This window comes from Pezoporus wallicus, unplaced genomic scaffold, assembly GCF_028554395.1.
Source record: "Pezoporus wallicus isolate ANWC-B61680 ecotype Strahan unplaced genomic scaffold, APGP_CSIRO_Pwel_v1 contig_2012, whole genome shotgun sequence".
Lineage (NCBI taxonomy): Eukaryota > Metazoa > Chordata > Aves > Psittaciformes > Psittacidae > Pezoporus > Pezoporus wallicus.
Window position 1 is genome coordinate 4,763,552 of NW_026639840.1, and position 22,759 is coordinate 4,786,310.

The following is a 22,759-nucleotide window of genomic DNA, read 5'->3' on the forward strand; positions in this document are numbered from 1 at the left end:
ATAAACCTAAAAGGGGGAAGGAAAACAAAAAAACTAAAGTAACAAACAGTGATGCACAATACAATTGCTCATCACTCGCTGACCAATACCCAGCCCGACCAGAGCAGTGATTGGTTCCTTTTGGATAACTCCCCCCAGTTTATACACTTGGCATGACATGCTGTGGTATGGAATACCCCTTTGGCTAGTTTGGGTCAGGTGTCCTGCCTGCTTCCTTCTGGCTTCTTGTGCCCCTCCTCACTGGCAGAGCAAGAGAGACTGAAAAGTCCTTGACCAGAGTAAGCATTACTTAGCAACAACTGAAACATGAATGTGTTATCAGCATTGTTCTCAGACTAAGACAAAATACAGCACGGTGCTAGGAAGAAAATGAATTCTGTCTCAGCTGAAACCAGAACACCAACATCTTTGGAAACAAGATATTATTCAGTGGTTATTTTTTAAATGCCCCTTTACTGAATGTGCTCCCAGCATTTGCTATATTAATACAACATAGTCTAATTACACTTCCAGCCCTGGGTCTTCATTTAGGTCTATAATTTGAGATCTTTTACGAGGGAATTGGACTAACACAGCAGAGATCCAAATACACACTTGATCCCTGGTACTATAGCACCACAACTTTGCTGCTCAAAAAAGCTGCTGATCTATTACTTGGTCTTGAAAGAGCAGGTTTTTGTACATAGGACTGTAGAAATTATTAAAAACAGCAAAGGCATTTCAAAGACAAGTGAACCTCACAAGCTAATATGGGGAACTTAACTTCTCTATCCACTGGCTTATTTAAACTCACTTGGCTTTCCTTCCCCTTCACATTTTACTCTTTTTATAACTATTCTTGTGCAGTGGAAGAAGTACATGAAATATTTACAAGCTGAATGAGTAGAAAGATACCTAAATAGGGAAATGGGAAGATATGTTTCTGGCATCTACTTCCAACTACAAAAATTGAATAGAACTAAGTTGTTGGGAAAAAGATGAATTAAATCTACTCATGTATGACTGCAATCATGGAAATCACAAAAAAAATGTACCTTTCATGAATGATTCAGGGTGTGGAATGAGATACAGATCAGTTAGCAAACCCACTTTAACAGGTTTAAAATATTTAACACACTGATAATCATCCTTCTGTGATGACAAACAGACCATATTTAAAGCAGTTTCAAAAATGAGGTATGAAAACTTCAGTTTCTGCTCATGTTTCATCCTCTTGAAGGATTTCGACTTGGGAGATCTGGGAGATTGAAACTGTCCTTTCTGCTGATGTATTTAATTTCTAAACATATTGTATCTCACACACTCCATTTAAAAGAGATTTTATTCCTCTTAACCTATTGTGGGACTTAGGGCTGTCTGCACTAGATAAATGATGTCTCACATATCAAAGTGAATGACGATACCTATTTCCTTTTCCAACACTATTAGAAAAGTATTACTTTCCTTGGTGTTTCTTAAGCAGAAATGCCTTTAATTTATGATGCTAGAATATAAATGTTGACTGCTCTATTTTTGCAGTTTAAGGACAGCTATTCTTTTGTGAATCTATTGCAAAAGACAAATAGGAGAGCCAATTACTATTGTTAATCTTTATCCTAATTTACAAAGGGTATGAGATCACAGACATAATTTCCTACTGTAATCAGTTGCTGTCACTAGGAATCCTGAACAATATGCAGAGCTAGGACAAATTCAAGGTACCAATGTCAGCCAGCAAGGCATGGGAAGTATCTTTCATCTACGTTTAGAAATACTTTCTCTCAGTTTGCTCTTCATGTGGTCTACATAAAGCAAGAGAATGTTAAAGTACTATCTGTATGACAAGATCAGACACCTGCCAAATTTAATAATATAATCATGGTTCACAGTAAAACTAGATTGCTTCTTAAAAATTCCTTGGGAGATGAAATATTTGTTAACTGAAACTTGCATATGTCAACTTTTATGGGTATTGTTTTTCTTCATGCATCAAAAAATATTTAGTAGGAATTTTAATGAGAGTGGGCACTTAAGAAGAAATAATCCTTATTCTGTTGATAGGCAACAACAGAATAACAGTGCATTATAATTTTCTCCCACAATTTAATTTTTTTTTAATGCAAGGTCGTAGGATATAATATGGTTTGTGTTGGAAGATCATCTAGTTCCAATGTCCCTGCCATGGGCAGGAACACATTCCACAGGACCAGGTTGCTCAAAGCCCAATCTAACCTGGCCTTGAACACTTCCAGGGATGGGGCAGCCACAGCTTCTTGAGACAACCTGTGCCAGTGTCTCACCACCCTCACAATAAAGAACTTCTTCCTTGTATCTAGTCTAAATCTACTCTTTTTCAGTTTAAAGCCATTTCCCCCTGTCTTGTCACTACATGCTCTTGTAAAAAGTCCTCTCCAGATTTCTTGTAGGCCCCTTTTAGGCACTGGAAGGCTGCTATAAAGTCTTGCTGGAGCTTTCTCTTCTCCGGGCTGAACAAGCTGAAATCTCTCAGCCTGTCTTCACAGGAGAGGTGCTCCAGCCCTCTGATCACATCTTTGTGGCTCTCCTCCAGACTTTCTTCACCAGCTCTACAACCTTCTTGTGTTGGGGTCCCCGATCTGAGTGCAGTACTCCAGGTGGGGTCTCACAAGAGCAGAGTCCCTTTACCAAGTCATGTTGGGCTTTTTGTCAACCAACACCCTCAAGTCCTTCTGCTCTGATCTGCTCTCAATCCAGTCTCAGCCTGCTGTGTCAACCTTGCCAAGAGCAGGCTGTCCTGGAACCCAGAACCCAGGATTTCCAGATTCCCTCTTTCAGAGCATGAAGTCTTAAGGACATAGATCTGAAGATGAGCTCTGCTCTCAGCCCTGTGGCAAGTAGCCTGCATGTCTGCCCTGGGTCAGGGGTGGTTCACGCATCAAACATTATTTAGAGCTGGCCATAGCAAAGCTATCAAACATTGTGAAGCAGACATTCACAGTAACAAGTAACAGGTCTGTGGTAAATGTTCAACTGCCAGAGGCTATATAGGATCATTTAGCATGTTCAAATTCTCCAGTGGAGTTAACACTAGAGAGGATTATTGCTGCCTATTGGACTTTCATAGTGATTTGTTGCAGCAGGTTGGTATTACTTGGCAATTTTTGACTATATACTGAATTGTCACCTTTCTAATTATTCTGGAAGAGCTGAAAGGGTCATGGCACAAAGTACAATCTCTCAACTGTCAGGCAGAAGGTGGTGTTTTTAGGTTATTGTTGCTTTTCACCCTCAGCTCTGATGTGCAGGATTGGGTTCACAGGGATAAGCAGAAAAACTGCTTGCCCTGTTCTTCCAATGGAGTAAGCGTGGCAAGTTCAGTTATTAATTTAAATCAAGCATATGGGGTTTACTCATACTTCACAAAAGGAAGTAACATGTTAACAAGAATTGTTTCTCCTCACACACACATTAAGGAGTTGTACAATATACTTACACATGTATCCATGCACTAATTTGAATAAATAGAATTTAATTTTTTCCTTTAATAAGGAGAATTATATGAAATTTTTTTGTGACTTCATAATCAAATGTCAGTGTTAAGTTTCCATGTAGACTTCAAGTCTCAAGTACTTACATGTTTCTTATTCCTGTTAATACCTGTGCATCTCAAACATATCTTTATCAGAAATTCCTAAAAGTTAGGAAACTTCTATTATGCCTGTTTCGATATGTGAGAAACCCAAAGTTAGAAGAGAGCGTGATTTGTCAAAGGGAATGTAGCTACCTGTGGGAGGAAGCAACTGAAGCAGTGTTCTAACTTTTGGCACATTCTTCCTCACTTCTATTTTACTTCATTTTGCCTAGAAAAGAGAAGAAGAGGAAAGACAAAAAGGTGAAGAACAAATAAAACAACAGGAAGAAATCCGAGCAAAAGAGTTGTATCTGAGCCTCATGCAAGCTCAGCAGCACAGTCAACACAGCGATGATGACCAGGAGTGGGAAGAACAGTGTGAGTAAAATTACCTTCACAGAATTAATGTATTTCGGAAGGCAAATAAAAGGAGACTGGTAGAATGGAAAATAGTCTTGCTGAAAGTCTCTTCTACATAGAGGAATGCAAAATGCTGTATTGTTTTTCAGGAAAATACCAGCCTGAGCTCACAAACAGAAGTTACAGTGAGTTTGCCAATTTTACATACCTTTCTGAATGAGAATCGATGTCAATGTCCTATAGACATTTTTTCATGTACAGTGACTGAGGTAATTAATATTTTGTCTAATGTCATTAATTAACAATTTTGGCTTAATAAGAATTCTGGACACAGTTATTTTGCAGCTTGTCCTCAGCTGTTTCTGAAGAGGTAAAATCTGCCTTAATCTGTATTTTAATTATTTCCATATGGCAATGGAGTCAAGCTATGATATGAGCACTGGCACTCACTTAATTGCAAAAAATTGCAGAACATAATATTTAGATTGTTGCCCTGAAAATAATCATGATGATGATCTCTCCACTAAAGGTGCTGTATCTATCACCATTGTGATTAATTTAAAAATAAGTTAGTGATTTTTGAAAGCCTTTAAGGAACAGAATAAATATATTCCTACATATATATGTATACATACATACATACTTTAGGTAAGTAAAGGTCCACATTATGAGTAAATAAGACTTAATAGGATAATATGAATAAAATGTACACCTATATCCATCTGGATGTCTGTTGTATAGGTGGCTTTAGAAGTAGGAAATCTGTTTGCAATGAGAATTATGTATTTTTGTTGGGGGAAGAATATTTTTTATTTCCCATATCTATACTGATTTAATTACTCTGCAGAAAAAAGGAAATGTAACGATTAGAAAGTTTTATCTAATGTGGGGTTATTATATTAGTTATATATAACACAAAGGTTCATTAACTAATACTAAATATGGAGATATATGGAGCTGATAGTATGTGTTGCATGAAATACCTCATGAAGTAGGAAAAAAATATTGCTGTAGTGTTACATATTTCCTGACAAAAGTAAAAGAAATGCCTAAAAAAATGCATTGAGTTTATTTTATGGTTCTAGTCATCACTTTAGGAGTTCCTGAGAACTGATTACTGGAGTCCTATTACCTGGAATTGATGTGATAGTGAATCATTTTGTACAACATGAATTTAATCTGTATAAGATGCACTGCTGCCATTTTCCAAGCTCATAACAGGCTATGCTCATTTTTGATCAAAAAAACCCTCTGTATATAACACTGGCAATAAAAAGAAGGTAATTATTTCCTCGAGAATTATCTAAACCCATGTGTATGTCTTTATTTGGAAATGAAAACTGTAGATTTCTGTATATTGGGTGTTTAAGAGCAGAATGAGTTGGGAATAAAATAGCCTCTTAGTTTTGTAGAAAACTAGCATCAGCTGGTAACATAGCACAGAGAATGATATTATGTGCTTTAGTATTTCTTTGATGGTATATAAGGAAAAAAAAAATTAGCAATCATGTTACTAAGAAAACCACCACCACCAAACACACACAAAGACCCCCAGCCTCCCTTTACACTGAAATTGGCAAGAAAACAAAATACCTTAAGCATTGCTATAACTATATACTGTAACTATAACTTATTTTCTTACTCTTGCACTACAGACGTAACTGAGGTTTTAAACTGTTGCCTCTGTTTTCTTAAGGAATGTTGGTTATATGAAGACAGAGATCAGAAGTACGTTAGAGGAATTATGGGAAAAGGCAGAGAGGAAAGGAATAAGGTCTGAAAGGTTTTGACCACGATTTCTGTAATGGCATTCTTGATCTGTCAAAACACTTTTGGCTGCATTATATGCTGATGAATATAATCTACCATCAGTATTTTGTCTTGTTTAACCTTTAGAGTATTTTGTATGCTCTGAAGGAATTCTATCACCGTCAGTCTGTGTGCCTCAGTACTTGCAGACCTGTCTGCTTGTGGTCAAAAGGGTGACTGACTGCAGTAATTTCAAGCTGTCTAGCTTGGTCACCAGTAATAGTGCTGCCATGGCAAAACAAAAGCTCAGCACCTTCTAGCTGGTGGCACCAAAGTTGGGTTTTGCAGCCTACTATAAATTCTGTGCTGCTAGAGTTTATGCTGTTATCAGTAATTGATTTAGCATTAAACTAAGTGCAGAATAATGACTAGAGTGTATCACATCCTGGTTTATCCTCTTATGTTTATCTTAGTGTCTCAATTTATCCCAGTTGTTTTGACAGCTTAGAACTGCGTTCCATTAGCAAATGGCTGTGACGACTTAAGATATGAAGATGCAGTGTTTAGTGCCTCATCTGAAACCAGTTCCTGGCTGGTTTAGACTATGCTATCAGACTGCATTGAGCTTCCTCGGGAATGTTAACATCTTCCATTTCCTTAACAGGAACTGGAAACCCCAGCAAACAGGCAATAACAAATATTAGGAAGTGGGAACATCTGAAATTGCTATGGAACTAGTCCTTCAGGTTCACCAGATTTTTTACTTCTGATTTCAGTTCCAGGTTTTTTTCCACCCTTTTAATGACGATCCTTTCATTTTGTCTTCAAATATTCCTTTGGGACACTGAGAGGAAATTTAGTGAAGTTAGGCAAAGCTGTCTACTTGTCATCTTTTCTGAGCAATAAACAAATGCATGAATGTATAAGAGAATTACAAGCAGATGTAACATTAACATCTTTTGTCTCTACACACCAGCAATGGAAACTATATTGCCCATTAGGAACAAGGCCAGGCTCCTTTGTGTCTTACCTCCTTGAAGTCAGCCCTTCATATTCAACAGGGCTGGGGGTCAGTACTGAAGAGGAAAAGTAGTGCTAGAGCAGCTATTGTGGAGAGCAAATGTAGCTATGATATTGATGACACTACTAATTTATTTAGTAGATGGAATTTAGAACGTGATGAGGATTCATCTCTCCTCATCACATTATCCCTCAGTTGTTTATTGCCAAGGCAATAAGCAAAGTGTTGGTAAAATTAGCTCCTGTTGCTTGGTTCAGTTTGCTTCTGCTTTTTCCCTGTTTATGCCAAATATCAATAAAAGCCCATAGAACCAACATGTTAATTGAAATATATAATTTTAGTGCTTTCTAATGTACTAAATGACAAACGTAGAATAACTTTAGAAATAGGTACTAAAAGGAAAAAAAAGTGTTGTAAGACCAATTATACACTTCAATTTCATATGATAGATATATGTTGTGCTGTTTTAGATGGCAATTATGAGTTAATATGTGAAGTCAAGTATATTGGCTGGCAAATGAGAAGATGAATAGTGGAAAAGACTGAATCAAAGTGTCCACTGTTCAAAGCTGTTCTTTTGGGTTTTTTTTTTGAAACTGAGAAGTGAGAACTAAGGCTAAGCTTGGATAGAGGAGTGCGTATATTCTGACTAGTTTTGGACCTTTCTACAGGCTGTTCTTTTTTGTAGGTTTCTAGAGTATTCAGTAAACAATACTGTATATCACAGACTCCAAGTGTGACAGCAAGCCCTTTGTGAAAGCAGAAAAGGAATCTGCGAAACATAATAGGAAAAACAGTAGTATAAATATTCATCTGATTGAATATTGCAAACGGCATTCTGTTAATACACTTAGAACCCCCTGCAAACTGCATCAAACAATGAAGTGCTCAGATACCATCTGACCAGCTTTACTCATCTCCAAACAAAAATTATTCCAGTAAAAAAGTAGACAGAGTTGACTGACTTTACCTATTCTTATGCTTTTCCCAAAGCACCCACTTTTGGTCTCTGTTGGAAGTAGGATTCCAGGCTGACTCATTATATCTTCTTTTATATTGTTACATTTTTATGTTCTTCTACAAACTATGTCCATGAATTTATTTTTGTCTTAATTTTAAAGGAATTCATGTTTGTTTGGTTCTTATTTTCCACATAAATGCAAATGAGTGAGTTTACTGGCAGGAGCATTTGATAAAGTGCTGAATTTTGAAGTGAGCAGTCCCCGGCTCAGCTATGCATTGACAAGAAAGTGCTCAACCTTAAGTATGTGCTCACTGAACTTCAGTAGGTCACAGAGTGTGTTGTTGAATAGGGCATGGGATTATTCACATGCTTTTAGATAAGCAGATTGCTGAATTGGAGCATATCGCAGAGTATTTTTGAGAAGTTATTTTCCAATTAGGAAAGGGGAAAACACCATGTGATTTGTATGCACACTCAGAAAATTTAAAGATTGAATTTTATCTATTAAGTACTCATTTGAATTGCTCATAAACAAGCTTTCAAGAATTATTAAGAAGGGTAAAGCTGATACAAAATAATTTAAAAATGAGAATGCATATTCATAGCACATGGGTTTCTTTCTGCTTTCATATAGCTGTGATTGTAACTCACAGTCTTCAAAAGCAAAAACATTGTACAAAATTGAGAGTTCCTAGTCTTTCACAAATTGTGTGATCAAGTTCAGCTGCAGCAAAGCAAATCCTCATCTGTATCAAAGATTTGGCATTAGAACTTTGCCAGGACTGCTAATAGGGATTTCACAATCCTAAGAGAAAAATATAAAAGGAAATCTTGCTTTTTCACTCAAAAGACAACTTAGGTTAGCACAGAAGAATAATAGATTCTCTTGAACTGTTCAAGGAAAACAAGGCAAACTCAGTGAGACCTATAGGATCGTGAAAGGTATTGCACACGCAAGCTGTGTGGTTTCTTTTTTGTTGTTAGAGTATGTTCTACATGACACTGCAGGTCATGTAAACATGTCTAAGCTGGCCTTAAACTATTTTTTCTAGCAATGATAGCCATGTAATCATGACAGCACAAACCTTAGTCTCAATATTTTTACCAATTTTCCAGGAGAGTTTGATAACTCATTTTTGGCCTGCTCTACTGCAGCCACAATCATATTGGCACCTAAAATTCTCTATAAACTATATAAAGGCATTGCTACATAATTACCCTGCCATCAAGGCAGAAGCATGCTTAATTTTGTAAGTGCTGAAAGAGGATGTACCTGTCTTTGGTATCACCAACACCTGAATTAAAAACTAGTAGTGGAGATGGAACAACAGGACTGGGCTGAACTGTAGATTTCCTGCAAACTTGACAAGTCAATCAAATTCTTCATTCCATATGATGTTGATATTTAAAAGTTGCAAACTATGCTACCTCTCCCCATTGTTTTGTCATAAGGAATACTAAAATTCAATAGTTTGGGAAAATGTAGTCCAGGTCACTAGCTTCTGATGGTACAGATTTTATTCGCTAGTAAAAATACAGTAAGAATGTCTCTTGAAAAGAGTGTCTGTTGCTGGGGAAAGTGGGGCATGAAGATACCTTGCCTTTTTTTTACTACCAGGCAGCCTGTACATCAGTAGAATAGAATCCCAGAAAGCTCCAGGCAGTTTGACCTTGATCTGTGACAACCAGTGGCTGGTTTCTAAATGTCTTACCAAGTTGCATTGCACTCATCTTCCTTGCTGTCTCATGTTGTTGCAAATACAAAGTCCACATTTAAAGCAGCCATTACTGAGTAGCTTAACAAATGATAAATCACAGAACTTTTTTTTTTTTTTTTGTAACTAGTATACTTGAGCCATTGAAGTAGCGTATTTAGGTGACATTATCTACACTTAAAAATAACAACCTGTAAGATAAATAGTGAAACCTGTTACTCAAATTTTCTGTGCTGTGCAGTTGTTTGGTATTGTGTTTAGCAAAAACTGCTCTGTATGTAGTTAAGTGAAACTGAAACCTTGCCAGTTATATACACATGAAGAATCTATGACATGTTTATGATGCTATGTTGCTAAGCTTTTAGTCCTGCATATCTTGCTACCTATGATAATATATAACTCTTAGCCTAAAAGTCTTTTTCCCTCATTTAAGGGTTTTATTTTGTGTCATTTTGTTTTGAGCACTTTTATTCCTTGATTCCATGAAGCCTTTTCATGATTTGGAAAAATCCATTTATACTTCTGCTTGCTTTAAATCAGGAGTGTAAACCAGTGGCATGCAAACAGTCTAATGGAATGCATCTATCTGGTTTTATATCATGCATTCCTAGTCACAGGTGCAATCACAGCAGAGTAAGAAATAGTCTGTTCACTTTATGAATTGGGTATGATCTAAGCCAGGATAGTCATGGCAGGATTGATAATTGCTACTGGAGGCAATAGGTTGCTGCTTTAATATGTGCTTCACTGGATGTTAAAGGTTTGTTTTGCACTGGAATAATTTGCTTGCCTGAAGTTATTTCTATCTCAAAAAAAAAAAAACAACACACAAAAAAAAACAATCAAAATGGGGCTTGAGGCACCAAGAAAGAGCTGATAGATAATGAATATTTGCAGTACAATTCTTGGTCCTTTTAAGACATACCCTTTTGAAGAGAGGATTTTTAGGATGTTAGTTTTAAAATGACGAAGGTTTAGTGAAAGATGCCTGACCTGTGAGGGCCAGAGCAGCAGTCTCATTTCAGGTTATGAAAATGTTTATCTCCCTTGTCAATGCCATTGATAGATGTGTATTAAATCTTCCAGTACAGATTCTGTTTCTTTATATGCAATTTGAGAGACTCAAATGTGAGACAACCCCATCCATAGCATCAGCATGCCCTTTCCAAAGACTATTAACTTCTCCATTGTTACCGAAAATATTTTTTGACTGCAATTTTCAAGACGGAGACTTCTGTGACTAAGTACTGTAACAAAGATAGCATAGGCCTTTCAGAAAGAAAGCAACAGTAACAACAAAAAGTGTGACCTACATGCTAGTTTTTATCTAACTGTAATTTTTGAGAATAGCTCCTACAATGCCAGTTATGTGCGTAGCTGCAAAGAATTTCATTAAACACTGACTTAAGTTTAATTGGTAGTTAACATTCTTTCTTGAAACATAAAACTTGCTTCACTGTCACTGGAAAAGATGTCCTGAAGCAGAATTTCTCTTATTACAGCCAAAGCAAGTGTCAGATGTAATTGCACTATGTAGAGGCTCAGTTATTGCCAGCAGTCATCAGATCATTGATAGCTCAAGTCTGGCGTGCTTTTTCTAATGATGGGCCTGTATCTGAAGCATCACAGAAGTCATCCAGTTACCCATCTCTTTGATAGTGCATTGTAATTTGAATGTTCTTAATATCACATTATATAAGGAATAAAAGTAGCTCTATTAGGAAAATGTTAAATGGTTGGTTGTATTTCTGAAGTCTCTCCTCCTCACTCTTTCCATTCATTCCACCCAGTGCGCCGCTCCAAAGCTGCAGATGAGGAAAGGAGCCACAAAGCACGCAGGGCTCGGGATGAATACCGACGACAATCCTTGCGTGCCATTCAGAAGGGAAGAGTGGCTGGCTTGAGTAATTTGTTCCAGGGGACAAGCCTGAATAACGATCAGGAGATAAAACTGAATAATAGTGCAAGTTGTTTGCAGCCTCTCTCTGCAGCATCCAGGTTGGTTTGTACACAAGTCACTTACCTACTTAGAAATAATTTTGTGTTGAATTGATCCTTCTCCAAGGTTCTCCAAAACCAAGCTTTTCTTCAGTTGTTGGAAATTCTCAGTATTGCTCTTTCACTACAACTAAAAAAAGAATGTTTAAAGAAAAATGAAAACAGAGGAATGCTTAATGTAAACTAAATGCCATTAATTTTTCAGACAGATTTCTTAGAGTTCACACAGAGAGATGGATCCTTCAAAAGCCAGTATTTGATTAGTGTGCAGAGCTGTGATATGGAGAAATCAAATAGACAAATTCTTAGGCAGGTCATAAGCCTAACACTGCCTGCTGAATCACAGCTTTTTGAAAAGTTTTACAGACAGCTGCCATACTCCTAAGTTTCAGGGAGTTCAAGTTTTTATTTCAGGAAAAGTCTTGTTTTTTTCTTTACCAGTTATTGTAGCACCAGTGAGAATTGTTTGGAAATGTGTTGTGCTTTAAGAAGTTCTTTGCTCTACTGTGCTGAGACAGAAACTCTCCTGTAACAGCAGCCAAAACTCCCAGTTTGAGGAGCAATCAGAATTTCAGTCTTGGAGAGACCAGGATTTTAAAGTTACCACCAAATCAACTTGTCAAAGGAATTGTCTTCTTATTTGTCCACACTACTTAAAGTCTTATTCAAATTGCAGTAGAAAAAAACACTATTAAAAGTGGCAGATTTTGAAAAGGCAGTCTGTAACTTTGACTTGAAGTTCTGAGCTTGTGAGGTGAGATTATTTACTATAGAGCTTGGTTGTGCTAGATGTGATCCTTTTCAAAAAGGGCATGAAAAAAAGCTGAAAAATATTTTGATCATTCTCCAGCTCATGTTCAGTACTACTTATTTGTTTCTAACCTGCACCTATACTACAAAAAACAGGCAATATTTCTTTTTGTTATCTCTTAAGGCTCCTCTTTGTCTGCCCATGGCTTGATTTGAAGGCATCAAGAAAAATAAAGGTTGCTTTAAACACATACTTTAATAGTGAATATACCTAAATGTCTATAATTCAATTTCTCACACCTAACACTGGTATGGCTGAGCAGGAATAGATGTGTATCTAAAATTTTACTTTGCCAGTGACCTGAGAGGTCAAGGAGGAGATGCACAATATGTTGTTATTTACCAGTAGTGTGGGACGGATTTTTTCCTCGGGGGAATGTGGGTTTGGTGTTATGTCTCTGAAGTTTTTCAGCATGAAGCATAGCCCCTTTAGTTTTTGCCTTGCCTTTTCTTTTAAGTCACTAGAAAATAGTATTCCTTTATGTTTATTTAAAATCTTTCTTTCTTATAATTTCTATACTTTAGAAAGCTTCCATTCACTTTTTTCTTACTTGTCTTACTTTGCTGAGTGTTTTCTAAATATGTAAAAAATACATTAATATTTCTATTGTCCCTTGGTTTTACATACTGCTAATTCTCTGTATGACTCTTCTGTAATTACTTGCCTTTCAATACAGTAATATCTGGGAGCGTCCTTCTAGACCCTTTTCCCAAGATGTCATCATTCGTTGGTTCAAAGAAGAGCAGATTCCTCGACGTGCGGGGTTTGAGAGGAACACCAACAGGATTGCTCAATGGTTTCATGGTAATACACTGATCCTTCATTTCATTTACAATAGAGTTGTAAGCATACACTCAAGAAATGAATCCTGCCAGTTTTCATCACAAAAAGGAAAGTCTACTTGACATTGTGAAACATGGTGCCTGTTAAGATTTTTGCATCATTCCTATTATTTGCATATGATGTTCCAGTTTTCTGTTTTCTGATTAGGTACAGTAGTTTGTGATTCATACCACCAAAATTTTGTTGGTTTTTTTTTTCCCAGCAATATTCTGGCCAAAATATATTTGCTGTTTAATAACAAGCCAAGCCGGAGCATTGATGCGGAGTTTTTTATTTTCCTACAAATGACATTTTGTGCTTTTTTTCTGAGAGACAAACTGATTAAAATTTCATATGTGGACATTTTTCAAAAGTATTTTCAATAATGATCTTTCTGTGTCACCTGTGGTAAATGTTTTTCCTGCTCGTGAGAAGTTCACATCCATATAGATTGGCACAAGTAGTGATGAACATAATTCATGCCTTAAGTTAAGAAGGCATCTGGGCTTGTGCAGTCTAATTTCTGTGGTTTTGAATTAATGTTAATCATGGCAAGAACTGAAGAATCAGTGATCTTTCTTTAGTTTCTCAGGTCATGCTGACTGTATCTTAAGAAACTGACTATCCAATGACATTTATGAAGGTGAGCGAAGTGCCTCATTTGTCCTCCTCCCGCTCATAGCCTGACAAAGTTAATTAAGATAGATCCCAAACATGAAGCTCAGCGGTTTTCTTTGTGGAGATCCACATGAATGCACCTTTTGTACTTATTTGCTGATTGGCTGGTTTAGCTTCTGCAGCCCTGGTCAGATTCATCATAACCTTTAGTGAACAACTCAAGTGCCTTGTAACTCTTCTGGAGTTGTGGAAATTGAACATCAGGTTGTTACAGATGCAGTAAGCAATGATTTGTAGTGTTATGCACTATGTTATATTTTGTAATGTAGACAAATTTGAGGAAAGAAAAATAAATGAAAAATTCAGAGCAAAAACAAACCCAAACCCTCTTGATTGAATTTGCCTCCAGTCTAGTGAGGTGGGAAGGAGAAGGCAAGCAAAGCCATTTTTGATCCAGCCAAAAATCTTTTTTCCTCTATTCTTTATTACTCATTCAAATAAAGATTTTGATGCCTATTGTATAAGCCTATTTAGGATCTTCTGTGTGTTGTTGTTTTGCACTGTATTCAGGCAACCAGGACATTATATATTTTTTTGGCGGTATGAATAAAATACAGCAGACTATATATGACTTGTGTAAGAAATTCTCAATACAAATGAGAGCCATTATTCAAAGCCCAGAATTACAGCTAACCATGCAACCCAATGTAGCAATTATAAAAATCATCATTTGGTCATGTGGATGTTTCTGTGGAAAGAACTGCTGCCTAGTATTTAATGTTTTCTAGTGTTATGATGACAGGTTCTCAGAACCTCAAGCATCTCTCAAACAGGTATAATCAGGTCTTCACATCCTTGAATAACTTCTGTATTTTGTTATATTCCAGTTTTGGACCATAAAATGGGAGTATAATATTCTGCCTCATGTTAAAGGCTTTTTGAATGCAATACAGTGAGAGATCTATGATAGCCATACCAAAAAATTAGATATTAATTTCTTGCAGAGTTACATGGTTTTGCTAAGGTTAATAGACCTTTGCTTACTTGCTTTGACAGTCAGGTGGTTTAGCTTTTTAGCTAAAGTTTAACATTAGCTGATTTGCTGTCTTCAAATTGTACTATGGACATATGATATTTTCTGAGTTTGAAGAGATGAAGGTCTGAGACAGATGTGTTTAGGTAAAATAACAAAGTCCAAATAATAATGCAAAAATGTCTTTAATCTCATATATTTGGCATATTTCCCACATTAAGTCATCAAACTGATCTGATTCTGTTCTGAAATACATATTGTCTAGGGCATTTTCATGGTATGCGAAACAGGGAAACCTATGGCATACTTAAAGTACTTGAAGTTTTCCTTTTGTTTTCATTTGAAGTACCAGTACAAAATGTTTAATTTGAAGTGGTAAAATCCGTAATAAAGAAAATTCTTTTTCAAGTATGCACATTTCCTTCCTTATTCACAAAATGTTACTTCTTGCACCAATATCAGCTTCAACTTCATCCATATCTGTCTCTTGAAATTATAATCAGTTATCTGAACTCCACTGAGAGGTGTTTTTAGCTCATTTTGAATAGGCTTTACTGTTTTCTTGATTAAATAATATGTTAAAGATACAAACTGTACTGTTCAGCTGAATTTTAGGTGTAATGTTGGCTATGTTTGAGTAATAGATCGCTGCCACCAACTGGATTGTTTACCCCTTCAATATAGGATATTTTTTTTTAAGTTGGTAAAGAAGAACATTTTATTTTTAAAGATCTATATTTAAGCGTTATTCATAACTTAAAAGTGCATTTATCCCGTTAGGAAATCATAAAATTAGATGACCCAATGAACCTTTTTTAAAATTAGCTATGCTCACTTAGTGGCTAGAGTGCAATGGTACTTGGTTCCCAAACTGCTAAAATAAAGGAGAATTGGAGGAAGCAATTAAGGTGCCTCTGAGACTATACTGGGATATAAGAAGATCAGTGTCTATCTTTTGTACAAAACTCAGCTGTTTCTTTTATATTACCTAATAGTTGTCTTAGGTTTGATTGGAAAGAATTATGCCTTCAATTTTTGACTATGGAAACTAATAGGTCTGAATTTAGATAAAGGTAAATTCTGAATTCTTACCTGTTAATTGATGAATCTGGGTAGATGAATCTAACTTACAAGGGCGTCCTATATTGTATCAAGATGTATTTTTTTTTTTTTTTTTAAATCTGAATTAAGAAGAGTCTTTTCCAAGATCTCAGTTGCTGGTATGTTTTGAAAGCTGGTAAGTAATTTGATGTTTAGGATGGGAAGGCTAGAAAGGGAGACACTCTTCATTTTCGCCACGTTTAGCTTTGAACTGGAATTTTCAAAGATCTGTGCAACCCATGCCAAGTAAAGGGAAAGTTTCAGCCTTCCCTATATGTTGAAGAGTTTTTCCAAACTCTATCATAGACATTAGCAAATTGTAGTTTTCAGTTTTCTGCAGACATAAAACGTTGGGAATAGAATTCCATATAGCAACAAGACTAGAGGCCTCTTTCTTCCTGAAGTATTTCACAGAAGGATGCTGGTAGCTGAAAGAGGTAATAGTTCCATTTGGTTTTTTTGTCTTTCTTTTGTCCTGTTTTACTTGAAATCTGTTTCAGCATTTTTTTCATTCCCACTGGTTTGTCAGATGTTACTTTTGATATTTTTTTGTTTTGTTTGTTTTGTTTGTTTTACTTCAGGTGTTAGACTTTTCACTCTCACATTTTCTGTCCTGTATTTGGTTATTTTCCATTCAGAACATAGGACAGGGTTGCTGTTTGCAGGGTGGAGTTCTGTCTAAGTATTCCCCCAGCTATAGCTGAGACCAGCGGGTTATGGTTGTTGATTTTATCCACAACGGATCTGTTAGGGTTATTATAATACAGTATGACAAAATGAGGAGTTTATTCATTGCCTGTCAGTGAGGTGGCTCTGTGCATATTTGCTAAGCATCTACTGTAGCACTATCAGATCTCTACTTGCCTTCAGGTTGAAAGGAATGTTCAGAGGCTGATATCATGGATCTGGAAACATGAGGTAGTTGCCCTAAAGGTTGTTCCTTTAAACTGTAATTGCAGTAGCATCTCCTGTTGTGGAGAACTATTTTATCAAGGGAAATCAGTGTGGCAGTGCAGTTACTACCTAAGGGAGTGGCAAGCTGTGAAGAAGCTGATCAGAATATGCTGAAGGATGGATTGAAAAATGCTGAGAGAAATAGAAGCTGAGTGATCCCTGAGGTCAGGGGAGGCCGGAAAGACAATTTTTGGTTTAACGAGATCGTGTTGCAAATGTTTATAGATTGCGGTTTAATTTCAGATGTTTTTAGGAAGAAACTTGTTTTGAGGAGGTAAATCTAGAAGACCTAAATAGTGCCAGTGGTTCTGCAAATCAGATGATCTCAGTAAAGGATTACAAACTTAATATTTCTGAGCATCTACTAATTTTGAGTCCTTGAACAGTAGTGACAACACTAGGCATGTTGGTATAGCTGAATAGTGAGAAATACACCTCATAAAATATAGCTGGTATTGTAGTATTTTTTAAGGGACTCAGAAATGGCAGTGGTTTGGTTTGAAATACATCTAAGAGTGAATACAGTTTGCTGCTTTGAACAGAAAAGAAAACTTTTTCTTCTGCTCTTGAAGAAGAACCTTCCAGTCATTCAGTGGAAGGAAGATGTAAGCAAGTGTCGTAAATCCAGCCAAAGTACAGCCTTTTTGGTATTAATGATCTATTTTCCAACTCACTGCTTTCTCATTATCTAGCTTTTACTTCTATTTGAGAGAGTGCACAGATAGATTCTTTGCTTAAGTAAACTGAGCCCCAGGGTCTGCTTATTTTTCCCCTTCTACAGTTGTCGATGAGATACTTTGTTGGGCAAAAAGACACAAGATCTTGTTAAAAACCTCCTGAATTAATTGAGAGCTTTTACACTGTCCTCCACAGGCCTTGAAAGACACATCCAAAAAATAGCTACATGCAAAGTTTTGTATCTAAAACATCCTGTGATTGGGAAACATCTGAAATGGAATCAGAGAATTCCTGATTCAAACGATAAAACCAGCTAAAATAAAAGTTGTCAATTAGTATGTACCTGTTATCTTGCACACATTTGCAGGACAGTTCTGGGTCTCCAAGTTATTCAAGTACAGGAAGAATGGGAAGTGTAAGATTAAAAGAGTTACAGAATATAAAATTATATTTTGAAGAATTGTCTGGGAAGGATTAAAAAAAGATGACTTTCAAGTTGCTAGATTTAGAACAGACTATGTCTTATTCTGTTTATAGTAAAGGTAGATGTCTCTGTTTTGTACTTTGCCAGCCTGTTCTCAAGAAGAATGCGGGCACAGTTGAGACCAGCAGTTTGAATAACTGAGGCTTTGTGGCTTGTGAGTCCTACAAGGATATACCTAGGTCAACACAGGAGATAGCTATTGCCACCAGGTTTATTTTGTGTAAAACAAGTAATGCCGCAGTCATTTAGCCGTTATTCATCATTCCTAATCTGTGTGGATTTCTCAAAAAAAACCCCACATTGTTAGGAATGAGTGTTACCTTTGTTGGGATACTTAGGAAGAACAGATATGGAACAAATTTGGATGCCAAATTACACCCTCATCACATAACCTTACATTAGAGAATGTGTTGAAGCATACTCTTAGCCCTGATTGGGGAAGCATGTGCTGCTGTCACCCCTATTGTCACTCTTCTGTCTTTAAACAGAGAACATTGGTTTCCAAGGCTGTTTAGTCCTGTGCTTTTCATCACTCTTAAATTCAGACACAGTGATGAATGATAACCATATCACAGTGGTTATGGCAGGATGAATGAGAGCCCTCTATTTTATTATATAAAGGGGTTGCTAAACATTGAAGAGGCAATTCAAGTTGGAAAATCTGTGTCTAGCATTTGAAGGACTGATGATAGGCTCACTCTGGTTTTGCACCATAGCCTTTAAATAGTAATAATTTTGTAATTTTACTTTGAAATAATTATAAAGCTGTAATGTTTATAACCTGCACATACAAGTTTTATTGTATGGGCACGATAGATGAACTAGTTTGACTTTGCAGTTTTATACATATTCCCCATATGGGTGGATTTACACCCATATTATTAGAGCCACGATCATCTGTTTATTTCTTGTGAGATGGAATGCTATATATTTCCATCACATATTCCTATCAAACACCTCCTGGATGTTCTTATAGTATTTTTCAAAGATATTGCAGTATTTGGAATTATGTCTTTAGATCTTATGGTAGATTCTGATAGTTATGGATGTCTCAAGGCAGATCCATAACACAACAAAACCCAAATACTTCCTCAGCTCTAATTCAGTTCTTAGCTTCTTCTTTAAGAAATAAAAGATGTGATGCTGTTTTCTGAGAAATATGATTATCTTTCATATACTAAGTCATTCCACTTGGGTTATACGATTGTATCAGTCTATCAGTTCTTTTGAAGGCTTCAGAATTGTTTTTCTAGTGCCATTGCAAAAGTGGCACTAGAAATGTCTACACAAACAGGGTATTAGCAAACAAAAGTTTTGGACTCTTGGCTCCCCTTGGAATGGAGCAAAGTATCAAAGTGAGGTAACATGAGCTGTAACATGCTGCAAGGAGAAAGGAAGCGCAAAGAACAGCAGGGAAATTGTAGAATGAGGCAACTGAATAATTAATGTAAATAGGCTAATTGCTAATGTGAAATGAGCTTTCTTATGTCTTTACAATACATTGTCCTTCTTGACTGCTTTTTAACTAGAAGCTATATACTAAAGATTAGGCATGTTCTAAAGACAGAAGTCAGCAGTTTTTCTGAACAAGTATTGCAGACACTAAAAATTAGAGGCAATAAAGAGCATATGAGCACAAAGTGGAAACAATTTTGATAAAGTGTTTCATGGATACAAACAGATCAGGTGCAGCGCCCATATAGTGCACTGCTAATTAAAGTTTATTATAAAAAAAAAAGTAAATCAAAATCAAGTTTGTGCCAGACAATTCTTTGCATTTGTGAAAAATAAGCACTGTGTTTTTCATAGAATTTACTTCCAAGTGAATTTACTAATCCCTTAATGAAAAAATATTTTGCTATTGAAAATCAAATTGCTTTACATTCTGAAGGCTTCTGCCCCTTTATTTAAATACTTCTCTTCTCCATGTGCTACTATTAGAGCATGACACAGTGAGAAATTATGTTTTCATTTAGTAAGCCATGGTGGTAGCTTAATGTGTTTACCTGCAATTTTAGGTTACAGTTCTGTGTTCTGTCTCCTTACTGAAGTGGGCTGTGTGTGAGTGCATTTTTCTATTACTGCAGCTCACTCAGTTTTTTTTTACCACATTACATAAAAGGGAGAGGTGTTCCTGAGTGGAAAGCTCTGCTGTTAGCATTTGGAAATGTAGCATCATTTATAAAAGCAAGTGATAGAAAAGCATGAGTTATTTGGAAGAAATTGCATGCAAGACTTAAAAGTGACCCAATTTAAAGAATATAAAGAATGTTAGAGACAGGTAAAGATCCCTGTTATCTACAAGTGTTGTTTATTCTAAGACCGAAAGAAATGATGATGACTGTTTGTGGCAACCAAAGTGCACCCAGAAGGCTTTGCTCATCTGCCTACAGATGAGCTATGGTACCCTTTTATATATATTGTAATCTGTTCCATACATGCTGGATCATGCTTTCTCCTTTCAGTGTCACTTGTGTATGTGTTAATGGTTAGTTTATTCACAAGGTGCACTGAAATGTCAGTTGCTACCAGTACAAAACACTCGGCTCATACTGTGTATCTTTAAATGCTGTATCTGGATGTTACCTGATCACCCCCTTTAGCATACCACAGGTGTCCTGTGTAGAACCCTGTTAGTTTTGGCTGAATTGCTGACATCCTGCTTTTTCTCAGTCCATATCTAACTGTTTATCGCCATGTCTCCAGCTCTTGCGCCTTTGCCTGCATACGTATAATAACATGCTTTCTATTTTACAGGCTTCTGTATTCATCTTATGCTTGACTAAGTTATATTTATTATCTGCAGTATTTTCTGTTTCAAGCACAGCAAGTACTTGCAGACCCAAGGCCAGAAAATTTTACTGGTTTCCCAGCAGATGCTCTTCTTACCGGTCCTTCAGTATTGCCACACAAAATATTGAAACTGCAGTCCTATTGACCCAGCCTCAAGGCAAAAGACTACAAGTTATGACTTTGACAGCTCCTTTGAAATAATGCTGTTTCCCTGTGAAGTAAACACAACTCTCTCAAACAGGGTATCAGCAGGTATGGTGTGTAGTCATGCTGGGGAGAAACGTGATTGTACAAAATTATGTTGCTGGTTTTGCTTCACTTCAGTTCACCCAGTTAGGAGCAGATTGTGCCACTTAAGCTGCTTTCACCACAGGAGATAAACAGTAGGAGATTGTATGAAAATAAAGGGAAAAGATTTCTCTGACTCTGTAGGTGACTAACCTGTATGTGAAACTTCATCATTTGATGCTGGCATGGAGACAGAGTGAGGTGGAGTGTGGGAAACATTTTGCCATTCCCCTGCAAAAGATAAGGGAATGACAGCTCCCTTTTTCCCTCTTGGATTTCAGAAAGGTCAGTTCTTCCTTCTTCTGGCCTTTCAGTGAATGGGACTGTCAAATCACGAACTCATGAATCTTTTTTAGAGGTAAAACTCCAAAATTGCTATGTAGTTTAGCATGCTGGTAGGTATTGGCTCTGACTGGATCACACCCTACCTCTCTATCTGAGGTTAGAATCTGTAATATAATACACAAGAGTTCTTAATCCATGACAGGGAGGACTCAGATCTAAATTATATGTAATTCCATGGAACACTGTGCTGCTGCTATTAGCACTGCTTCTCACAATTAAACACAGCATGGATCTTTCATGAGTGCATGTGGCTATTGTAGATTCATTCCAGTATGCTTGATGAAAATAATCTTTTGTACTTGAAATAAGCAGCAAACATTTATAGATATTTCAATCCAAGATGCAACAAAGCAATAGTATAGTCATTGGATAGAGCTCCCTCTCCTATTTTCTCTCTTAGCCATGCTACTGTTTAGAGGGTGGGGACAGAAGCTTTGAGAGCTAAGATGGTGGTAGCAACAAATGAGTCTGCACACTTGCTGTGTCCAGATCGCCTTATCATGTAAACTGGAATAGTTCTATTGATGAAATTTAGATTAATTCCAGACTTTGTATTAGAAATTAAGTAAAAAAATTCAGTTTGCTTCTGTTTGTAACATTCAGAACCTCAGATGAAGTTGGTCCTTCCATTGAAGCCATTTCTGCTTACTAAACAGTGGCTTCAAAAACCTAATTCAGGTTATTCTGCTGTGAGTTTGAACTAGCTGCTAGCTCACTTAGTTCCAGTGATGGCAGGAAATCAGGCTATTTAATGGCTGTTTTTTTAGTGTCTTAACTGAGAACTGGGTCACTCTAAGAGCTGCATGTGGTTATTATACTGCCACTTATTAGCCATGAAGTTTTAACTATCCCAGTGTTACTCTCATTTGACTTTCAACAGTGCTTCAGTGTCTGGCTTGCTGTATTGAGTGATTAAAGGTAACTTTTCCCCCTGAGGAATAGTACACTAAATCAATATGCAAGAATGTTGCAAGCAGCTTGAAAGCACTGTAATTAACAAAGTTAGCGTAAAGTTCCCAAATCTAGCCAAGTGTCTGAGAAGAAAAATTAGTTATCAATATTATCCCAAGATTTATTTTTCTTTGAGCTGGATAAAGAAGTATAGTTTCTTAAGTTCTTACAGAAAAGACCACCATCCATCTGCTTTGTAGAAATCTATCTGGAACTCTTATTTTTATTCAAATATAAGAAAATACTCCAGATATAGTATGATTTAAATCTGTATCCCCTTTAGCAATACAAGTTCTAATGATATTCTAAAACATGCAGAAGGATTTCTTCTAAGACCACTGGTGTCATTTGGAAGATACTCAAGATTTCAGATTTGACTGCAAATGTACCTAAACAATGTATGTATTCTTAAGCCTTACACAGATGGAATATATGTGAAGCAAAATAATTTTTCTTCACAAATGAAAAAAGCATGAAAAGCAAAG

General features: G+C 36.5%; 1 protein-coding gene across 1 annotated transcript in view; it reads left to right on the top strand.

Annotated features, from left to right (window-relative positions):
* SH2D4B (SH2 domain containing 4B) overlaps positions 1-22,759 on the top strand; it is a 59,781-nt gene that overhangs the window by 15,011 nt on the left and 22,011 nt on the right. The window contains exons 4-6 of the mRNA XM_057416384.1: positions 3,823-3,967; positions 11,189-11,396; positions 12,884-13,011. Coding sequence (XP_057272367.1) covers positions 3,823-3,967; positions 11,189-11,396; positions 12,884-13,011 — 481 coding nt within the window. The remainder of the gene's footprint in view (positions 1-3,822; positions 3,968-11,188; positions 11,397-12,883; positions 13,012-22,759) is intronic.